Raw genomic sequence first — 23,042 nt, 5'->3', positions numbered from 1 at the left:
GATCTAAATGGCTGGATTCCATCATGGCGACCCGTACTTTCCCAATGAAGGCAATGCCGGATGGATCGATGAAGAGCCTGAAGATGAGCATCCAATCCCTTTGGATGATCACCTCGCAGAAGGCTTTTCAGATGGATCTGCCTCCGAGCCTGAAGTTAACAACCTACCGCTAATAGGTCAAGCTCCGAACAACAACCCTCGACCAGGATTTCCAGGCCCTACTCCCATGTGGGCAAACAACTTGAATCGCTGGAGTGATGAGCAGGGTCAGCCCTTACCATATTTTGGGGACCGAACCTTTTACAATGTTAGCGATGGTGGCTCTGCCGACAGAGCTCTGCCGGTAATCATCCGCAGAATAGCTCGTAATGTCGAGCAAGGTCGAGCAGCCATCGACCGGGTCATGGAGATTGATGCCAATTCAGGTGTCAATACAGTCCGCATCCGCCGTCTCGAAGAAGACATGGAACGGACCCGGAGAACCAACGAAACTCTGCAGCAACAGCTGGCTGCCTCACGTGCTGAAGTCTTAGAACTTCGAGCTCGTCAGAGAGCTCAGGACCGACACCTTCAAGAGGTGTTTCGCCAAGTGTCCGACCTCAGGGATCGCCCGAGGAATTCCCATCGCCATTAGATGATGTCTAGTACATCTCTGTCTTTTGATTTAGGGATAGCCTTGAACTTATGTGCTCTAAGTGGCACTTGTCTATAAAATATTCCTAACTTTCGGTACGCTAATTAGGAATCTAGGACTGTCAGTATTGTCCTTATGGTATGATGTAAGACCTACTGTTAGGTCGATTTTCCTTGAACTTATTACATCAGTAATACCCGTACTATTGAAATCTACCTAATCTGTGGGGAAAAAATTTGTACACTTGTGTATTCCTACTAATATTTCTTATTGTGATTTCAAACACTCATTCAACGGTTGGGCTATGGTTATTTAGTCCATGAGTCACTCTCACTTTGCTTACAAATTGATTCTTATCATCCTTCTTGTTTTATAAACTTATAGCTGAAGGATGCCTCCTCGCAAGTCTCCCAAAAATAGGAATAATCCTATACCTCCACCGCCTCCACCACCTGCAATCATCGATACTGCAGCCCTGAATGCTGCCGTAGCTGCAGCAGTGGCAACTGCCATGGCTCAATATCACTCGTCTGATGCTAGCAGAGGTGGAACCCCGGTGGAATCTATCCCAGTTGAAATCCCTGTGCGCTCGAGGGAGTGCTCTTACAAGGATTTTACAAACTGCAAGCCGAAGCCTTTCTATGGCACCGGCGGAGTCATTGCTCTCTCGCAATGGTTCGAGAAGACGGAATCGGTCTTCGAAATCTGTTCGTGCCCTGCAGCATTCAAAGTGAAATATGCCGCATGCACCTTCGAGGATAAAGCCCTAACGTGGTGGAACGGCCACGTCAAAGCCCTAACTCTCGTCGTGGCTAACGACATGGGCTGGGCAACGTTGAAGGACCTCATGACGGAGGAATACTGCCTTAGGGGCGAAGTCCAGAAGTTAGAACATGAACTCTGGAATCTGACAATGAAGGGCACCAACGTGATCGCTTACACTGCCCGCTTTAGCGAACTGGTGGCCCTATGCCCCAACATGGTTCCCACTGAAGGGAAAAAGATTGAGCGGTATGTATGGGGGCTAGTGCCTCCGTACCAGGGGAACGTCTTAGCATCAAACCCTGCTACTTTCGACAGTGCCAAGCGATTGGCACAAAGACTCATTGACCATGGAGTCAAGACCCCTGTAACAACAACCACTCTAGCCATCCCAGAACCCTCCAAACCCGCTGGCAACAAGCGGAAGTTTTGGGATGAGAAGAAGAAGCAGCGTGCTTCAAAGAAACAACAAATCGTAGCAGTACATGCCGCGGTAGCCCCTACTGCTGTTACTGCTCCGGGGAAGCAGTACTCTGGAAGTTTGCCGAAGTGCAATAAATGCAGCTTCCACCACAACGGCGCCTGCCGTGAAATGCAGTGTACTAACTGCCACAGGAAAGGACACACCGTCCGATTCTGTAGGTTCCTGGCGCAACCGATCTCCCAAGTTCCTGGCTCTGGCGTGAGCCCAACTTGCTATGGATGTGGCGAAACGGGCCACTTTAAAAGGGACTGCCCTAAAGTGAGGAATACTGGAGGAGCAGGGAGGGTACTAACAATAGGCCACGGGGAAGCAGTCGCTGACCCGACAGTGGTGACCGGTACGTTCCTCCTTGATAACTCCTATGTATGCATTTTGTTCGATAGTGGAGCGGAGCGAAGCTTCGTAAACCACAAATTTGCTTGCATGCTTAAGCAACAACCGCACGCACTTAATGAACAATTCACAGTAGAAATGGCCAATGGGAAGACTGAAAGTACTAATAGCATATACTTAGGTTGTCTTCTAACCTTAGATAACCATTCATTCCCAATTGACCTTATGCCGGTCTCGATAAAAAGTTTCGACGTTATTATCGGCATGGATTGGTTAAGTCTTCATCGCGCCGACATCATGTGCTACGAGAAAGCAGTCCGACTAAACCTCCCGTCTAACGAAACTCTTATAGTCTACGGCGACAAACCTGGTGCGAGTCTTCGCATTATTTCTAGTATTCAAGCACAGAAATATCTGCGCAAAGAATACCACGCATTTCTTGCTCATGTCGTCGACACGAACCTAGAAACGAAAGCACTGAAGAACCTCCCGGTAGTGAGCGACTTTCCCGACATTTTCCCAGAAGAACTACCCGGGTTACCTCCGCAACGACAAGTCGAGTTCAGAATAGACTTAGTCCCAGGAGCTACCCCAGTAGCCAAGTCGCCCTACCGTTTAGCACCAGCCGAGATGCAAGAACTCTCTGGTCAACTTAACGAACTGCTCAGCAAGGGCTTTATAAGACCAAGTTTCTCACCTTGGGGAGCACCGGTCTTGTTCGTTAAGAAGAAAGACGGATCATTCCGTATGTATATTGACTACAGAGAACTCAACAAATTGACGATCAAAAATCGTTACCCTCTGCCACGCATAGATGATCTATTCGACCAACTGCAAGGGGCGAACTATTTTTCCAAGATTGATCTGAGATCCGGATATCACCAGTTACGAGTGCTCGAGGAGGATGTGCCGAAGACAGCCTTCCGAACTCGTTACGGACACTACGAGTTCGTGGTGATGCCATTTGGATTGACCAATGCGCCCGCAGTCTTCATGGATCTGATGAATAGAGTATGCCGACCTTACTTAGATCAGTTTGTCATCGTTTTCATTGACGACATCCTGATCTACTCCCGAAGTAAGAAGGAGCATGGTGATCATCTGCGACAAGTTCTAGAGACACTACGAAAGGAGAAACTTTATGCGAAGTTCTCGAAATGTGAATTTTGGATCCGAAGAGTCGAATTCTTAGGACACGTGGTTAGCGAAGAAGGAATCCACGTGGACCCATCCAAAATAAAAGCCATTGAGAACTGGTCAGCACCAAAGACACCTACAGAAATTCGCCAATTTCTAGGTCTCACTGGCTACTACCGCAGGTTCATTCAGAACTTCTCCCGAATAGCGAAGCCTCTTACGACCCTGACCCAGAAAGGCGTGGCCTTTGACTGGGAAGAGAAACAAGAAAGAGCGTTCCAAACGCTCAAACGAGCCTTGTGCACCGCACCAATACTATCCCTTCCTGAAGGAATAGAAGACTTTGTAGTCTATTGCGATGCATCCAATCAAGGACTCGGATATGTTCTGATGCAGCGAGGTAAGGTCATCGCCTACGCCTCGAGACAGTTGAAGACACATGAGGTTAACTACACGACCCACGATCTTGAACTAGGAGCAGTAGTGTTTGCTCTGAAGATCTGGAGACATTACCTGTATGGAACGAAGAGCACTATCTTTACCGACCACAAGAGTTTACAACACATTTTCGATCAGAAGGAGCTCAACATGAGACAACGACGGTGGGTCGAGCTACTCAGTGATTACGAATGCGATATTCGTTATCATCCGGGTAAAGCCAACGTAGTAGTAGATGCCCTAAGTCGGAAGGAATATTCTGGTCGCAAGGTCAAGTCATTATCCATAACCATCCATTCACACTTGACTAAGCAAATTCAGGCGGCTCAACTAGAGGCCATGAAACCTGAAAATGTGTCGAGTGAATCCCTTAGGGGAATGGACAAGAACTTCGAAGCCAAGGGTGACGGAGCTTTATATTTCATGAACCGGATCTGGACACCGAAACACGGTGGTTTCCGAGACTTGGTCATGACCGAGGCGCACAACACTCGGTATTCCGTCCACCCAGGTTCAGATAAGATGTATCTGGATCTGAAAAAGCTATACTGGTGGCCTAATATGAAAGCAGAGATTGCTACCTTTGTGAGTAAATGCCTTACTTGCGCAAAGGTTAAGGTCGAGTACCAGAAGCCTTCTGGTTTACTGCAACAACCAGAGATCCCAGAATGGAAGTGGGAGCGGATCACTATGGATTTCATAACCAAGTTGCCCAAGACAACGGGTGGACTTGACACCATATGGGTCATCGTTGATAGATTGACCAAGTCTGCACACTTCCTACCTATCAAAGAGACCGACAAGATGGAGAAACTTACAAGAACATACATTAGGGAAATTGTACGGTTGCATGGTGTACCTATTTCCATTATCTCCGACAGAGATAGTAGGTTCACTTCAAGATTTTGGCAATCCCTACAACGTTCCCTGGGAACAAGGCTGGACATGAGCACAACCTACCATCCACAGACCGACGGACAGAGTGAGCGAACCATTCAAACATTGGAAGACATGTTGCGAGCCTGTGTGATTGATTTTGGGAAGGCATGGGATACCCATTTACCCCTTGTCGAATTTTCCTATAATAACATTTATCACACTAGCATCAAGGCTGCTCCATTCGAAGCTCTCTACGGCCGCAAGTGCAGATCCCCTCTGTGCTGGGCTGAGGTTGGTGATACCCAATTAGCGAGAGGGCAAGCTTCCGACAGTACTCTCACGGGTCCGGAAATCATTCGGGAAACGACAGAGAAAATCGTTCAAATCCGTGAACGATTGAAAGCCTCTAGAGACCGACAGAAGAGCTACGCCGATAAACGAAGAAAACCTTTGGAATTTCAAGTGGGAGACCGAGTCCTTCTCAAAGTCTCACCCTGTAAAGGCTTGATACGCTTCGGCAAGCGTGGGAAGCTTAATCCGAGGTACATAGGGCCTTTCGAGATTCTTGCCAGAGTCGGCCCCGTAGCTTACAAACTAGATCTACCCGACACTCTGCGTAACGTACATTCTAAATTCCACGTATCTAACTTGAAAAAGTGTCTGTCAGACGAGACTCTCGTAATCCCACTCGACGAGATCGAGATCAACGAGAGCCTCAACTTCGTGGAAGAACCTGTAGAGATCATGGACCGTGAGGTCAAGCAGACGAAACAAAGCCGTATCCCTATCGTGAAGGTTCGCTGGAACGCTAAGCGAGGACCGGAATTCACTTGGGAACGCGAGGATCAGATAAAGCTGAAATACCCTCATCTTTTCGCTTGATTGTTTGTAACTTTTATTTGCTTAAATTCTAATTTCGGGACGAAATTCCCTCTAACAGGGGGATGATGTGACAACCCGAAATTTCCAATTGTATGAACATCATCTATTCAATAGAAGCTAGTTCACTTTCTGTGATTTTCAAGCTTTTCCAAACAAGTTTGTGTACATTAGGGTTTACGTTTTAGGTGATATCAGGAGAGTGGATACTCCTGGTTTTGTGAAACTTGGGCATTTCAAGTTTCATAATGTTACAGTCCAACATCAGGAATGAAAATATTTTCTACCAAAATATTCCAGGACTATAAATAGTTTTCTGAATTAAATTAATTCATTATTCACAATTCCAAATAGAGAAAAGCCATATTCTCTCTGACGGATCTTCGGGTTTTCATCCCAGATTGTGAGTCTACTTTTCTATATGTGTTTCAATACTTGTTTAATGTATATTAACAACAATTACATGTCTAGATGTCAAGATCCGGGAGTTTACCGCCCAAGAACGTTCTTGGGGAGTAAACTCCAAAATGGAACATTATGGCTTCCTAGTCCCAATCCCTTGCTAGAAGACTTGTATAGGAGATAGGGTATGACATTTATAGGCCAAAAAGCATTCAAGAAACACAAGTTCTAGGAGTTTACGGCCAAGGAACTACCTTGGGCCGTAAACCCCTTTTTAAGGGCAATTAGTGCCCTAAACTCCCCCTAAATGCTTAAAGACCTTTACCCTAAATTGCTTGTGCTTATTTTAGGTATCAAAAGACATCAAATACATAAGTTTCTAGGAGTTTACGGCCAAGGAACTACCTTGGGCCGTAAACCCCTTTCCAAGGGCTTAAATGCCCTAAAACTCTCCCCAAATGCTTAAGGACCTTAACCACTTGTACTTGTGCTTGTTTAGAACACCAAAAGCCCATAAAAACCATAAGTTTTTAGGAGTTTACGGCCAAGAACCCTTCTTGGGCCGTAAACCCCTTTTTGTGGGACAAAAATCATTCCAAGCTACCCTTAAGCCTCTAGACAATTTACCTTGCACCTTTGGGACTAGAATGGAGAGTAGAACACATCTAAACCACTCCTTGAAAGGAGTTTACGGCCAAGGAACATGGCTTGGGCCGTAAACTCCAAGTGAAGGCACCAAAGTGTGCCTCTTGTTCCCATTAGCCTTAGATAAAATCATGGATGCCATTCTTGATGTTTAAGTGCCTCAAATCAATTTATTTCCTAGAGTTTACGGCCGTAAACTCTAAGGTGAAGGACCTTAGGCCGTAAACTCCCTTATGGAGTGTTCTAGAGCCTTAAAACTACTTCATGCATTATTCCAATAAAGATAGAAGTGTTCTAGATGCAAGATAACACCACAAAACACCCAAAAACACCATTTGAGGAGTTCACGACCATAAACCTATGAGTTTACGGCCGTAAACTCCAAGGTGTGGGGTTTGTTGGATGGTGAACCCCTATACAAGGCCCTTTGATGTTTCAAACCCTTTTGCCTTGTCCCGCAGCAACTTAGATGCAACCATTTGAACCCTAAACACTCATTAAAGTGTTTAAATGTTTTCTAAGTGCCTTAACTTATTTATTTAAGTTATTATATGTCTAATTAGTTATATATATGTTTATTATATGATAACTAGGCTCGTGCGTATAAACCAGTCTCCGCTTGTCACCTAGCACGGTAGCCGACACTGCAATTCAAACGACTCACCACAAGTGAGTTCATACCCCTTGAATCAACCTTTGAAATGATTTTAAGTGTTTTAAATACTTTATGGGGGGAATACAAGTCAAATACTTATAAGTTATTGCTTCAATCACATGTGATTGCATTTAATCACATGTGATTAATGACTAGGAAAACAACGATTTTCACACTGTTCAAACTGTTTTTCAACTGCTTTACTATTTAAATGTTTTATAAACTGTTTTACTATCCAAACTTACTTATAGACTGTGATTCAATCAAATGCTTCTTATACTTAAACTGTTTTATCAAGTTATGCTTTCAAAATGATTTATAAATCGACATCAAGTCAATCTTCTCTTGAAATTATATTTATGCTTCAAATGTTTTATGAAAACTTATTTATGCTTTTATATATTCAATTGCATGTCCATATATGTATAGATGTAAAAATAATGTTTAAAGGACTTAGGAAGGCCATCCGCCCTATTTCCTTTTCGCGCCTTGAGATGTGGTCTGGTGGGATTTCGGGTGACCATCCGAAGGTCGTTTCAATATTACTTATATATCCTATATACATATATAGACATAAAAGTACTTCCATATTCATACTCATCAGTACATCATTAGCTGGTTACCATCGGGGTAACGCAGGACAATACATATACAGATATACTAGAAACAATACATATACAGATATACTAGAAACAATACATATACAGATATACTAGAAACAATACATATACAGATATACTAGAAACAATACATATACAGATATACAAGAAACAATACATATACAAATATACTAGAAACAATACATATACAGAGATATGAGAAACAATACATATACAGATATACAAGAAACAATACATATACATAAATACGTAATAATTGTGATCCACTGTATCGGGCGTGCCTTAAATGTCATGGCCCGAGTTGTAGCCAGAATTCTCTTGGAGGGAGAGCGTGAGTTTGCGTATAGATCTATACTGGATTGACTATCCTACACCTTGCTGCTAGCTACAGCCGGACCTGCAGGTCTGCGGGTGCCAAACGTCATTTCTTATTACGACCGTTCATTATGTCGTTGATTATCAGTCGATAGCATGGTGCAATTAATCACAATAAACCTTAATATAAATCCGGTTTAAGGTAGTAGTATTTAGTACAGCAGTAGTCTTATGATACAAAGCTACAGTACTACAATGATTTACCCATTGCATATTTTAGTGATAATCTCACTTAAGCATTAGTGTACAAACTATATTTTTAACAAATGATAGTTATATTTGGGTAATCACACACTTTACAACAGACAAGTTTACAAAAACCGCCTAGCCTTGGTAGAAGGTTACTTTTATAGAAAATATAGGATTTTCTGAGAGATTCAAACTTTTACAAACACTTTCAAACATTTGTTTACATTTTTACAAACTTATACATTGGGACAGGTTCAAACGTTTTTACAAGAAACATTGACACTAAAATACTTATGAACTCACCAGCTTTATGCTGATAAACTCTTTCAAAATAACTTGTATTCTCAGGTCATCAGTAGACAGGTACCGAGGCCAGCTTTTGAGAAGATGGAGTGCATTCAAGACTCATCTCATATTATTTTGTGTTTCATTATTTTTGGTGTCTATAGCTGTACAGAACACACTTGTATTAAAATTATATATTTAATGCAATGGATGATGTTGTTTGCTTATTTACATTTACTGTGTTGTGATACTATACATGACGTCCTCCGCCCCAGAACGTTTCCGCCGTTCTTGGTTTTGGGGTGTGACATTTTAAGCATTATTTTATGTATTAAGAAATTGGAAGATGATTTATTTATGAAAAGTTTTTTATTAAGAATAGATTGTCAATCTGCAAAAACTATTTTGGAAAAAGATGTAAAAAATATTATTTCCAAGCAAATTTTTGCTCGTTGGCAAGCCCTCTTAGGTAACTTTGATTTCGAAATAGAATTTATAAAAGGAGAAAATAATTCGCTTCCTGACTTTCTTTCTCGAGAATTTTTGCAGGGAAAATGAGTTCGTCGTCCTCTTCCAAACATGATGACAAGAAGCCAATCTCTCAAAAGCTAGTTCCATTTCAAAATCAAAATCGTTTTTCTCCTTTAACTCCTACTTCTAAGAATTCACAACTTTATTCTAATATCCTTCAGTCAAAGCTTGTTACTCCAAAAGTTACTTCAACCGACACAATAAGCCCTTTTGCAAAACATATAACTCCTCAAACTCAAAAATCTGTTACTCCTAGCCCTTCTACAAAAACTCCTTATGTTCTTAATCCAAATTTCCTAAGAGTTCAAATTCTTGAAGATTTTCAAATCCATAAGTTACACCAAGGTTTTCATGTTCTCACAAATCATCTCTTTGGACAAGGGAAAACCTTTTATGTTGATTCGTATAAAACCCGAGAATATTATCAAGCTATTCTGCAAGAATCTGGTTCAGTCAATTTTGTTCATCGTTCTAATTCTAAAGAGGGAAACATTGATTTTAGCAAAGCTCACATTATCAAAATCATTTCTCCAGAAAGTTGGGTTCCAAACCTTCACTCTGAAAAACCTCTTATAAGTTATCCTGCTTATCCCAGATTTTCTTACTATGATTATCAAGACGCCTGGACTAAGGCATTCTTTATTCGGAATTTTTCACATTCATGGTTTATCTTCTTTGATTTGAACTTCAATTGTGAATACCCAAGATGGTTTATCAATTGGTACAAATATATGGGTATTCTTCCAAATTGTTTGCCAAAAGAAATTTACGCTGGATATCTCAAATTTAAAGAATTGTTTATTCAACAAATTCCAGAATTTGAATACATGTTACAATTCACCATGATATTTAAAGTTCCATGGATAATGTCTTGGACTTTTCATTATCAAGAAGCAAAGGATTCCTCTCCTCCTTGGCTTAATCGTCAATTTCGCTCAAAATGGTGGGATAAAATGAAGATTTCTCAAGCCAGTGAACAAGCAGTAATTAAACATTATCAAGAAATATATATTCAAAAACCAGAAGTTGAAGCCACTTTTATCAACAGTCTTCCCAAAAGTGATGTGGATTTAATTGCAAGAATTAAAGATGCTGCTACCTCTTCCCATGAAGAACTTCAAAAATTACTTCAAGAAATTCGCCAAACTCCATCAGTTTCTGACGATTCTCCAAAATCTATAAAGAATGATTTATTTGAAGACGCTCAAGACCCTTTTGATGACCCTTATGAAGAATAAGAAATCATTATCCATAAATTTGATGTAATACTTTAAATGTAGGATATTTCGTTTCTTCTATTATCAAAATTTTGTTTTTCAAACACGTATGCATGTATACTATGATGGTATTCATGTATTTATGTATAAACAATTTTTATCAAAATTATTATCAAATCTATAATCAATGATGATATGAAGACAAAAAACTTTAGAAGATGCTCTATAATGGCTTGCTTTATCAAAAGAAGATGGTCATTGATTACAAACGACAATTGTTTCAAAAGATGAATGACAACCACTTTCAAGGACAACCACTTACAAGTAATTATTTCTATTGATTGGCCATGGGTTCTTATGGTGAAAAATATCACTACATGATTTCAAGACTTTGAAGACTCCAAGATGATTATAAATAGAGACTATCCTTTAGTTGAAGACACAAGAAAAAATTCATTCTCTAAAAAATGTTCATCTCATGTCTAAAAAATCTCCAAGAGTCTCTCTTTCTACTAGTAGATGTTCAAAGTCTTTAGATTTTCAAATAATTCTTTCTCCAGAAGTATGTACTGATTGTAATTCAAGCCTAATTCAAGAAGGTATTATCTAAAATATTTTATCGTTGTGTTGTTTTTATTTTTCTATGATAATTTCATTTCGAGTTATTCTAACTATTAATTCTACAAGATTTGAAATTTTTGTTAAAATAGTACTCGTTTTTAATAATCAAATTCATGCTTAAATCATTTAATTATGTCTAACAAAATCTTGATGAATTGTATTCCTAATAGAAATATTCTTTTAAAAATACAGCAAATCCAAGAATCTATAAATAACTCTGAGCAAAATCTTAAAGATTCTTATAAAACTACTAATCAAGGTACAAATTTAAACAATAATCATATTCATGATGTTAGACGGTTCATAAGAGCAAGTATAAAAATTCGAAACAAGCAGATACGTTATCTAAAAACAAAACTATTTGTTTTCTAAATGACCAAATTATCTCTAATCGAATATAAAATGAATTATCTCTAATCGAATATAAAATGGTATATATATATATATATATATATATATATATATATATATATATATATATATATATATACACACACACACACACACACAACGAATAATAAAAAATATGAAAAATAAACACTATAACTTTTAATAACATAAAAACACTAAAACATCTATTATAACATTTATATTAATTCTTCATATCTAAATCACAAATCTCTTCAAATACATTAATATTTTTAATGAGCAAAATTTTACAACCTTATAAAAGAAAGAAAAATAAAAAGTTATTAGTGATTACTAATTAATAATCATAAGTTAAAAACTCTTGAGTTGTAACTAATAAATATACATAAATTAGAAAACTCTTGAGTTGTAGTGTGAATTTCAAATGAATGCGGTACTTGGAAATGTATTATTATTATTATTATTATTATTATTATTATTATATTCTTCTAAATAATTGGTTTTGATGCATCATTTTAATCCCTTCAATTATTAAACATAAAGATATTTAATTATAAATTTACAACATACATAGGTGCATATACATGATAATTACATATCAAATGTTCAAAATTATGTTATCTTTTAAATATTGTCTTTTAAATATGTTGTGTAGGATAACCCAACAAAAAAATAATAGAAAATAAACATAATCAAAATAGAAAAACTACAATCAAGTAAATAAGAGCATTGGGTGGTTGAATATATAAATAAAAATGTTACATAAACATACATTTAAATCATAAGAAAAAACTAACATTTGTCAACTTTGCTCAAACAAAAAAACCTATATCGATTTTATGAATCTTCTTTTTTCATTTAACACCATTCAGTTATAGATACTTGATAACAATTCTTCGCTAACCTGCAATCAAAATATTTTTCTTGAAAAAGAAGAAGCATAAAGATATTCCAAGCAAAACATTGATGTTTGAAGAGTCACATTCAAGATTGAGTAATACACACAAATCACATATAAAGATCAAATGAGAAACTGAATATAAAGAAATAATAGAAAAGCTTCATTTGTTTTGGTTGAAAAAAAATCATATTACAATTACCATCGATGCGACATAACCCATTTCTTCAAATCATCATATTTGGATCATGAATGCTTCAACTATGTGAAAACTTTTGAATCACAATATCTTCAAATCCTTTTTACATGTAAGATTTTATATAACACAAAAGTCACAAAAGATTCGCCTTTTTATAGTAAACTTTTCACTAAATGCTAATTAAACAAAATATAAGTTATAAAACTTTTGAGTGTTAAATCATAATTAGGAAAACTTTTGAGTTGCATTAGTTAAAAAAGGGGGTTTCAAATGAATGTGGTTTGAGAAAGTTAAATAAAGGGGTTTCAAATGCATGACATTCAAGAAAAAATGCTAGCTTTATAAGTATGTATGATTATGCATTACAAGTGCCTATCTTTCGAATTTAGCATTTGTTACTTTCGAATTTTATTTTGGCTTGACATAGGCATGATCATCCCATATTTAATACTTTGCTCTTCTTGCACATTTACTACCTGCTGACTTGCATTCATTAAATCAAGATTTAACATTTAAAAAAAAACAAATATAGACAAGAAACTATTAAACTCAATAGATACGCTAAAAGAGATATGAGACTTGCCTTTCGTGAGATCAATAATACCAAATTGGACAATTTTCTACAAAATAAATTTAGAACCGAAGAAAATCTGATTGCCCAAATATCTAATATCATTATTTAAGTCATAACCTGTTATATGCTGACAAAATTGAAAATTTCAGCCAAAACTCTGTTACATGCCATCAAAGTTGAAAAAAGATCCTTTAAAGTTAGATGAGGAATTAATATAAAAAATTGTCTTTCACTTTTTGTGGGATGTATTTTTTGATGACAGGAACCATTATCAGTCAAAACATAATCCGTAAAAACCGTCATAGCCAAATCATAGATTGCTTAATCAACAAAATAAAATATCACAGTCGTAGATGGTAATCCAGTTAGAACATCTTTTTCTTAAAGACCAAGAAATGGACAATTTATTAGAATCTTATCACGTTGATAAAAGTCATAACAAAGTGCAATAGATTGAATCGATAGTTTACAATAAATATAAAAAAATGAAGCCCTATCAAAGATAGAAAAACTTGAGGACGAGACAAAAAAAAACACATAACACTACAAAGTTGCAAACATCAAAAACACATGATGCTAAAATTCTAGAAAAAAAAAATAAAAGCAAAATTTATACCTAGTTGTGAGATGAGCGTAAAGAACTCGTGTCAGATTCTTTGAAACATTTCGTCAAACACCTAAGGTGCCTGTTCTAATAACTCATCTTTTAAATGTAACATGACAAAAAAAATCCAATGTTACAGGAAAGTATAGGAAATGAACTAAACTAACATGTATTTATATTATGCAAATTATTTTGAACAATCTTCCTTCAAAAATATATTTATTGTTGTTTCATACTTACATACAAAGTTTAATAAAAAAAATGTTAATTGTAATTATGCAATTTGATTCTACCATATAAATACAACCACATAGAAAATTTAAGAATCAAATAAAAAACTTTGTCTATAATACCGTAAATCTGATATTCAAGGAAATAAGATCATTCCTAATTTAGATTCTAACTTCTTAGCCTACTTCTGATATGGTTCATGTATTAATATTTAGAGAAACCGATAGGCAATGATGTTGATATTAAGTGTGGTATATTGTTTTTACCGATAAAATAACTAAGTTGTAGTTTACATTAGAAGTTCTTTTTTCATGTTAAGTATGTTGCTATAATTTGTAAAAAAAATCACATAGCTATTTCAGTTATAGAAGTTGTTGAGGATCGAGTCCAAGTTAATAGGTTAAGAATTTAATATGAAAAGTTGTATACGTGTCATCTCAATATCTATTGTTGAGTTGCTTTTCCATCCCAATGTTTTTATAGTTTCCTAAGTTGAATTGCCATTTTGCCCTTACGTTTCCTTACTTAAAGGTTTCATGCATCTAATTTGCTATCAAATCAAAACAAATCACATAAATTTAGGAGTTTATTGATACCTTCAAAAGATAAATTCAAATCTTCCTTCTTTATTCTATCACAAATAAAATTACCTTTCTGCCCCTAAACCTTCAAATCATACTTAACATTTAAAAAAAATTCATCCAATAATATCAATAACCTTTAGTTATGATTTCAATTTAAAGTTAGAAATGTTGTAATTTAACAATTATATTAGGATATTAATTTACATTCAAACACTAAAAAAATATATCTTTATTAATTAAACGAAAGAAGGTATTGACCTTCTAGTGCACAACAACAAATGTTTGAAGTAGATAATGATGATGAAAGTTATAAACAATAAGAATGATGTTGTAAGAAAAGGTTTGAAGCAAAACAACGATTGAAAATAAGTGTGAGCCGCAAATTCAATTATGAATCGTATATGTATGTCATAATTTGAATCTAATTTTTGGTATTAATGGTTACCTAATAAAAATGGATTTTATATTAACGACTTACTAATATAAACAAATTTATATTAGTGGTTGATATTTAATTCTTAATTGAAATGTTTTTTGTAATATGTTTTTAATGTTGACCATTTTAAAACCTTTATAATCGGAAATTCAAGATTTAAAATATAGGGAAAAAATTTAGAATTAAATACATTCCATTTCAATGGATTTAAGTTAATTTTGTTTGACAATTAGAAAGCTTTTATTGGAATTAAATACATTTTATTTGGAGAAGATGATGTCATCAATTTGATCTAAAAATGGAAAACATAGGATTGAAATTCAATCGATGGCCCAGATTGTTTTATATTGTTTTATATGTATTAAAGATAACAAAATTAATGATATGTTTATTTAATGAGTTTAAAAAAGAAAAAATTGAACAAGTTTGAATTTTGAAGCCAAAAACTATAAATAAGGGAGTTAAATTATGAACAATACTAATTAGTGTAAATGATGGCATAAATCGTCAAAAGATGGAGATGCTTGCTTAAGTTTGTAGAGATTTGTGTGAAGCCAAAACACAGGTGTGATAATCGGAGATGCAAGGAAGAGGCAATATGCAAATTCTAAGAATACATGAGCAAAAAAGAACCAACTTATGGTGCTACATTCTGTTATGAACACACAAAACATCAATTGAAGCACAATCATTGACATGATCGAGGACGAAGAGGATTAGAGAATTATGGTTTAAGAGAAAAAAAATAGAGGAGAAAGATGGGGCGGTTATTCATGTTTTTGACAAGATTTATGGAGAAACTGATACCTAATATATAAACAGAATGGTATGCTTCAATTGATAACATAATTGTTGATTTTAAAGATTCTATAATTAAATGTAATTGTGCTCGAATTGTGAAATATATTTTAGAAAGTATGATAGATTCTATAATTAAATATTTTATAGTTAAATGTAATTGTGATTGAAATGTAATTGCTAAATTTAAAGATTCTATAATTAAATGTTTGAATTCTATTTGGAGAAGATGATGTCAGCAATTTGATCTAAGGGTGTAAATCATATGATTGAAATACAATCAATGGTCATGATTGCTTCATTGGTGAATTAAGAGTTCTCTTTTAATAATATTTAGAGATATGAGATTGAGATCACTAATACACGTCTCATTCTTATCCTTACTTAATTATTCTTCACCTTTTTAGTACCAACAACTGTGAGCTGATTGTGTTGTCTAGAAATGGACTTCGTAAAATGACATCAAAGTTTTTTAATTTTCGAAAATATGTATCTTATTTTCTTTTTGTATTGCGTAAAAAATAGGTAAAGTAACTCCGAATACGACTCTAAAAGTGTCATGATGTAAACTCTTAATATAAGTACTACGAATGATATGTGGATTGTTCTGATTAAAGTGACCTATTGCAGGGTCCTACTACATTTGCAATGTTTTTGTAAGGACCATTTATATATTTCACTAAAAATAATCAATGTACTATAAAGATGATGAGATACAATCATACAAAGTTGGTTTTGTTAAACACTATAAAATTAATTATCTCATGTTCAAATAATAATGATCAGCACCCAATTTGGTTTAACACAATATCACACCATCACTATCGATTTGGTTAGCACTTAATTGTAGAGTTTTTAAATAATCAATTATTGGTTGGAGATATTATAAAAAAATAAGTTCTTAATTCAGTCTTATCCTGCAAAAAACAAGAACCAGCTGTTGTTTAACAAGTTTTATTTTTCAAACATAAATTAGCATCAACTTGATGTTTATAACCGTTAAACTTAGAGATAATTCAAGTTCATAGTTGGTCCCTCAAACCATGAAGCTTATCAGGATAATGAAGATTATTAAAGGGGAATGATCTATGCCCTTCTAAAAACACTATTAAAGGGGAATCGATAAAAGAAACATCTTCTATCTTCTATACATAATACTACATAAATAGGAAACTAATTTAAAATCTTGAATGCTTATTCCTTCCTGTTTAAGATTTCCTTTTAATCAACCCGTTTAAAACATAAATATCTAATTTAATATATAAATAAAAAATATACAAAATTACACAAAAGATTCAGAAATGGCCCTATTTTTCATTCTATGAAAGTCAAAACTTTCAACTACCGAAAGCATAATTAAAAAGCTCCAAGTACCAACTTTTATTTTTTTTGAAAGTTAGATTTTAGATATCAAGTTGCTTCATCTTTAGAGACACTTTAATAGGGTTTTGAAAACTAGTATCTCCATCGACAAACTGAACACCTTCTTAATCAGTCTTCATTATTCTGGTTCCACAACCAGTTACATCCTTACAAATAACATAAAAAATCAGCTAAATGTAAAACGGGTCGGGACAATCATGCAAAAACGGGTCAAATGAGTGATATGGAACAATCATGTCGATACATACAACACCTAAATAGCTTTTTTCAAAAGTTAGATTGTGATTGTAATAATATTCTTTGTAATCATATTAACCACCCTAGTAATCTATAAAAAAGTTGCATTATTTAGGATCAATTTTTTTGCAAATAGAAACAGATTTAGAAATGAAAAATAAGTTTTTTACGCATTTCTAATATAGAAATGCTCTGCATATAATTGAACGGGTAGCAGAAGCACTTGTTGTCTCTCTAGAAATGGGAAATACGGAAACGTCTTTTTCCTCAACATTTTAGCACCAACAATTGCGAGTTGATTTTGCTGTCTAGAAAGTGACTCGACATTAAAAGTTATGTGAATTTCAAAAATGATCAAACTCTTTTTCCTCAACCTTTTAGCACCCAACATTTGTTATCATTATAAATAAATAAAGAAATACAAAATTGGCACAAAAGATACAAAACATCACCCTGTTTTTCAAAGCAACATTCTATGAACCTTTAAAAGTTGATTTTAGATATCAAGTTGCTTCCTTTTTAAGGATAGTTTCGTAGGGTTTTGAAAACCAGTACTTTCATCCACAAATTGAGCTGCAGTTCGAGCCCGTAACTCTTCTAAACTTTCTCCTTCCTTGGCTCTCTCCAAAACCTGCAAATAAACATATAAATTAACATGTCGAATGAAGCAAATTTTATAGTTTTTTAAAGTATTATAAAAACATACCAAATGACGCCCATATAAATGAGTATTTGATAGAGCTTGAAGGGCGTTTTTAGTCTCTTGCTTTGTTACATACTCCACAAAACCAAAACCTCTATGCTTTCCTAACCTTGTTGGAAGCCTTAAACTCTTTATCTGTAAATGTTAACAATTTCATCGATTTAGCAACTATAAATAATGATAGAAAAATAGTATAATAGTAGTAATTATTTGTAAACCACATTTACCTGACCAAATGGACTAAATAGTTGTCTTAATTCTTTCTCTGTAGCTTCAAAAGCTACATTTCTCACAATTAACTTGGTGGAGCTTTGATCCTTGTCCACTTTCTCTTTTACTCTCTCGTTATTCTTCACGTGGCATAATTGTAATATTAGAGCATGCCCATCCAAAACCGTTCCCTGAAAAGAAATATTTCAAACATCATTACCACTGTGTAAAAGACGTAAATACCCTCTTCCAACATAAAAACTTATATATCATACCTGTAAATCTCTGCTAACTTTTACAGCAGTATCCACAGAATCAAACTCCAAAAATCCAAAACCCATTGACACGTTTTTCCCATTTTTCAAATGCTTCTTTATCTGCGTTAACACATGGGTATAATCGTCATTTACATGCAGAAAGACATGGAGATAAGTAAAATATAGAGCAAAGGGATGACAGTTATACCCTGACACTTCGGAGCTTTCCTTGCTTTACATGATCAACAAAATGTTTCTTCAAACCCTCGTCTGTGGTTCTAAAATTCAGATTCTTGACAAAAAGCGATCTTGACTGATAACAACACAGAAAGCAGTTTATGTTTAGCAAAAAATAAAAAGACCTAAGTCAAAGAAATAGCAACCTACTTCCATTTATTTGTAGGATGCTATAATTAAAAATAAATAAAATAAAATCAAAAGCAATTCACATACCTCAACTCTTTCTGTATCAATATCAGCAGCATCTGTTGTTCCTTCCAATTGTTGCTCTAGTAATGCTCTCTTGGTTTCATGTTCAACCACATCAGAAGCTTCTTTCTCTTTCTCTTTCTCATCAGTTATGGAGTTTGGATCTTCACTCAGAATGTCACCAGGTGCCCATTCCAAATACAATGGAGCATCTCTAAATTATATAAAAAAAACAAAATACAAATTAACAAATATAACTTTAAATTGGTAATTAAATATGAACTTACTTGTATCTCTTGTAAGCTAAACCTTTAAATGCAGCACGAGCCTCCCCAGGTTCAAGAAAAACCACCTGAATATTTATTTATGACATCATCAAATGAATGTAAAATAAAAAAAAATAACATAATGTGAAGCAAGAATATGATATTCATAGCATACCAAACCGAGAGTTTTGGTTGAAGGGAGAATAAGTTTGTCAATGCTTCCAAATTTTCCAAACATGGTAGCAAGTTCAGTTTCAGTAGAACCATATGGAAGATTTTTAACTAGTATAACATGGTTGCTTCTTTTAACACCTTGTGTTTTTTGATTTGCAAAATTCTCTAAACAAGTTACATTAACACCAGCATTTGAAAGGGCCTTTTTGGTCTTTGCAATTACTTGAGTTTCTGCTAATGCAATACGTACAGCTACATCAGAGGCTTCACGATCAAGTAGTTCACTTTTACTTGTACCAAATTCCCTAGCAATGTTTTCCACAATCTGTTCCAACAAAAAAAAAAAAAGTATGAATTTTTTGCATTTAATGTTTGGAAAATTAAGTTTAAAGATAATTAAGAAAGGTTTGAATCATATACTGTATCTGGTCTCATGAATAAACTGTTCCATGCTCTTGTATCTCCACTACTTTCAGATTTCTTCCTCTTATCCTCCCTTTGTTGCTTAAATGTCTTTGTATGAATAGCAGAATCACTGATCCAACAAGATATAATTTAACTGATGAGCTCATTAGAAAATAATTAAAAAAAAAAACAATAGAATCATGGTTTCCTGATATGCTTACTCTTTTTTCACAGGAAGAATTTTCTGCTTTGCTGGCATGATGTGCAAAAGTCTTCCTTGAAAGATAGAGTTGTCAAGATCTTCTAGTGCCCTTTACAGATCAATAATAAAATTACAACAAAGAAAACGCGAAAATTTAACAAAATTAAATGAAAAAAATATAAACCTAGCTGCAGATTCTGGAAGTGCATAGAGAATGTAAGCAATTCCCTTTGATCTCTTTGTCTCTTTATCAACCACCAAATGGGCTTGAGATACACTGCCAAATTTGCTGAAATGTTCTCTCAGATCATCTTCCCTGTTTTTTTTTTCATAACAAATCATCAACATGATTGGAAACACAACTTGATTATCTTTAAATATGAGAGTTTGGATTTGAATAAGATAAGACACATACGTAGCAGTGTATGGAAGATTACGAACAAAAAGACGACCAGTTTGTAGAACATCATCTTCATCTTCTAAGCTTGACGAAGGTTCATCCACCTCATCAGTCTCATTAGGGTTTTCAAGTGTGTTTGTGGGCTCTTCAGCTTCTGTTTGTTCATCATTCTTGTCCTCCTCTACATCCCCATTAACATCTTCAGTATCTGTATCAGTATCTGACCAATCTTTTTTTACTCTGCTTTTAAAGTAATCTGTATCTGATACAGCTTTATCAAGCTCCATGCTACTTTCCATCTCATCAGGTTTATTATCACTGGTTTCATTCAACTTTGAAGATTTTGAATTCAATTTCTTTTTGTCTTTGTCTTCCCCTTTGTTGGCTTCCAAAAGATCATTTGACCATAACTTTGACTTTGCACGGGGTTGCATGACTTGAAGGAACTCCTGGAACTGAAGATCACTATTCTCAGATTCAATCTTGACATCTGGTGTAACTTTGTGATTTGAACTCATGGATTTAACAGATTCCTTTTTCTCAACAGTTGACTTTTCTTGTTTCTTGAGAGAATGTCGGCTCCATGGACGTGACATTTCTGGGTCTCCCACTTTGCGAGCAATCTGTGTATAAAATTACACTTCTTTTAATAAATAAATATATGTGATAGAAGATTAATAACAAAGACTATATGTCTATATGATAAAGTGAATCACACACCTCACAAGAAATCCTGTAAGTATCAATGAACGAACCATTAAAGAATTTGAGAGCTTCTGAAGCTTCTTTTTCACTTCGGAATCCAACAAAACCAAATTGTCTGCTCTTACCATCTCTGGAAGAATATTAAATTTAGAATTATTTAAATAAGATTTAACAAGATGAATAATACATCAGTTAATCAAGGAAGATAGATACCTGGTTCGCATGAGTTTGGCATCCGTTACTTCTCCTTTCTGAGAGAAATAATCTCGGAGACGTTCTTCAGTTGCATGTTTTGGCAAATTTTTCACACATATTCGAGACCTTCACAAAGATAAAATTTGGTTGTTTTTGTTATAAAAAGTAGTCATTTTCTTTGCAACTATAAGGGTTTTACTAATAGCTTGCTAAACAACAATATATTAGTGCAATTTTCCTTTTGAAAGATCATTAAATTTTGCATATACTTACATGATTGCAGATGGAACCGAATAATACAAAGCTTAAGATATGCGACTGTCAGATAGTGAATATCTGAAAAGAAAGCGAATGTAATGTTATTATTAACTATAGAATATTGTTTCCGATCACAAAGAACATAGGAAAAATAGAGAGCGAATCCTAGAGAAATAATGGCGACATTAAATACAGACCCATGAGTGTATGTGTGTCAAAATTGTTTATAGAACAGCATAAGTGAGGTTGGTTTTTAAAGAGTGGAGCAGCAAATTTCCGTAAAAATGAACTTACTTCAAACTTTCTACACGATGTTTCAACCAGCAGGATTAGCAGTATCATATACTGCATCTAATTCGCTCTTTTTAGCAAAAATTTTGTAACTTGTCACATACATACACTCTGTTTTTCGTTAAAACCCATCTTTTTTAGACTTTACAAACTGTTTCAGAGCTCAAATAGGGCAAAATGCGGATGCGGATGCGGATGCAGATGCAGAGAGTACTGAAATTCGATGGGAATGCATGATTATGAACATGGGAGAGGGGATACCTGATTGCTAAGCTGAAAGCGTGAGCTTAGAGTAGAGAATACAGAGCCCGGAGGAACCCTAATTCTTGGTTTACAGAGTATTTCTACTTTTCTATATGGTTATTTTTTTAAGTCGGTTCGAGCTCCGACCGGATTGTGTATTTGCTTAAGGCCCATCCTGATTGTAACTGGTCCGGTATAGGCTTTTGGGTCCAATTCTAATCCGACCGGTCCGATCCTGGAAGGCTGGAAAGAAGATAAAGGCCCGTTTTTCACATCATCTTTTCGAATCGAACGACTTATGTATCTGTAAAGGAATGTTCAGTTCGCCCTTAATTTTTTTATAAAAATATTTGATTTTTTTTTTTTTTTTTTTTTTTTTTTTGTGTATTTTTCAGTTTATTAAAGCTGGAAATTTACTATAACAATTTCAATTTTACCACTTTAACTATTTATTCGGTATTCTACCAAGCTTAAAGGTTTTAATGAATCAGAAAACCAAACTTAGGGACTTTTATGAACCAGAAAAAAAGATAAGACCGAACATTTCTCTAATGAACCCAAAATACGTAAAATGGTAAAACCAAATATTTTGTAAAAACTTCATGATGGCATTGTCCATATTATTAACCTTGTATCTTTTATAAATAAACTAATATGAAAAGGTGATATGAATCAAAATAATTAAAAAAAATTACTTTGGTTTATATAAGTACAATTTTTTAAAAATTTTCACACTATTACTGTAACTTTGTCATACATAGAAACGATTTCTATAAAACACATATATGATAGACTATTTATGTAAATTTATTCTTAAAATAGAGATAATTTCTATAATATTTAATTAGTCTAGGACCATTTTACTAACTAAAAACTAAAAAATAAATAAACAAACAAACAAAAAC

At 34.8% G+C, this 23,042-nt stretch overlaps 1 protein-coding gene across 1 annotated transcript; it reads right to left on the bottom strand.

Annotated features, from left to right (window-relative positions):
* Positions 1-17,741: 17,741 nt before the first annotated feature.
* LOC111906617 (uncharacterized) lies at positions 17,742-22,275 on the bottom strand. The gene is made up of 16 exons (XM_023902387.3): positions 22,156-22,275; positions 21,619-21,681; positions 21,364-21,471; positions 21,166-21,280; positions 20,461-21,068; positions 20,230-20,361; positions 20,065-20,154; positions 19,859-19,973; positions 19,440-19,763; positions 19,286-19,350; positions 19,023-19,212; positions 18,778-18,882; positions 18,588-18,689; positions 18,330-18,503; positions 18,106-18,237; positions 17,742-18,030 (listed from the first exon to the last, which is right to left on the bottom strand). Coding segments are annotated over exons 2-16 (2,397 nt in total). The 5' UTR covers positions 21,621-21,681; positions 22,156-22,275; the 3' UTR covers positions 17,742-17,895.
* Between the last annotated feature and the right edge of the window lie 767 nt (positions 22,276-23,042).

This window comes from Lactuca sativa, chromosome 7 (assembly GCF_002870075.4).
Source record: "Lactuca sativa cultivar Salinas chromosome 7, Lsat_Salinas_v11, whole genome shotgun sequence".
Taxonomy (NCBI): domain Eukaryota; kingdom Viridiplantae; phylum Streptophyta; class Magnoliopsida; order Asterales; family Asteraceae; genus Lactuca; species Lactuca sativa.
The sequence above is the reverse complement of the archived record's forward strand: the minus strand, read 5'-3'. Positions and strand labels throughout refer to the sequence as shown.

What these genes read in the sequence shown, in the direction of transcription:
- LOC111906617 (XM_023902387.3), bottom strand. An exon ending in TATTCATGAGACCAGATACA is followed by an intron (nt 19,764 to 19,858) that starts GTATATGATTCA and finishes TTGTTGGAACAG; the next exon opens with ATTGTGGAAAACATTGCTAG. An exon ending in TTGATACAGAAAGAGTTGAG is followed by an intron (nt 18,883 to 19,022) that starts GTATGTGAATTG and finishes TGTTGTTATCAG; the next exon opens with TCAAGATCGCTTTTTGTCAA.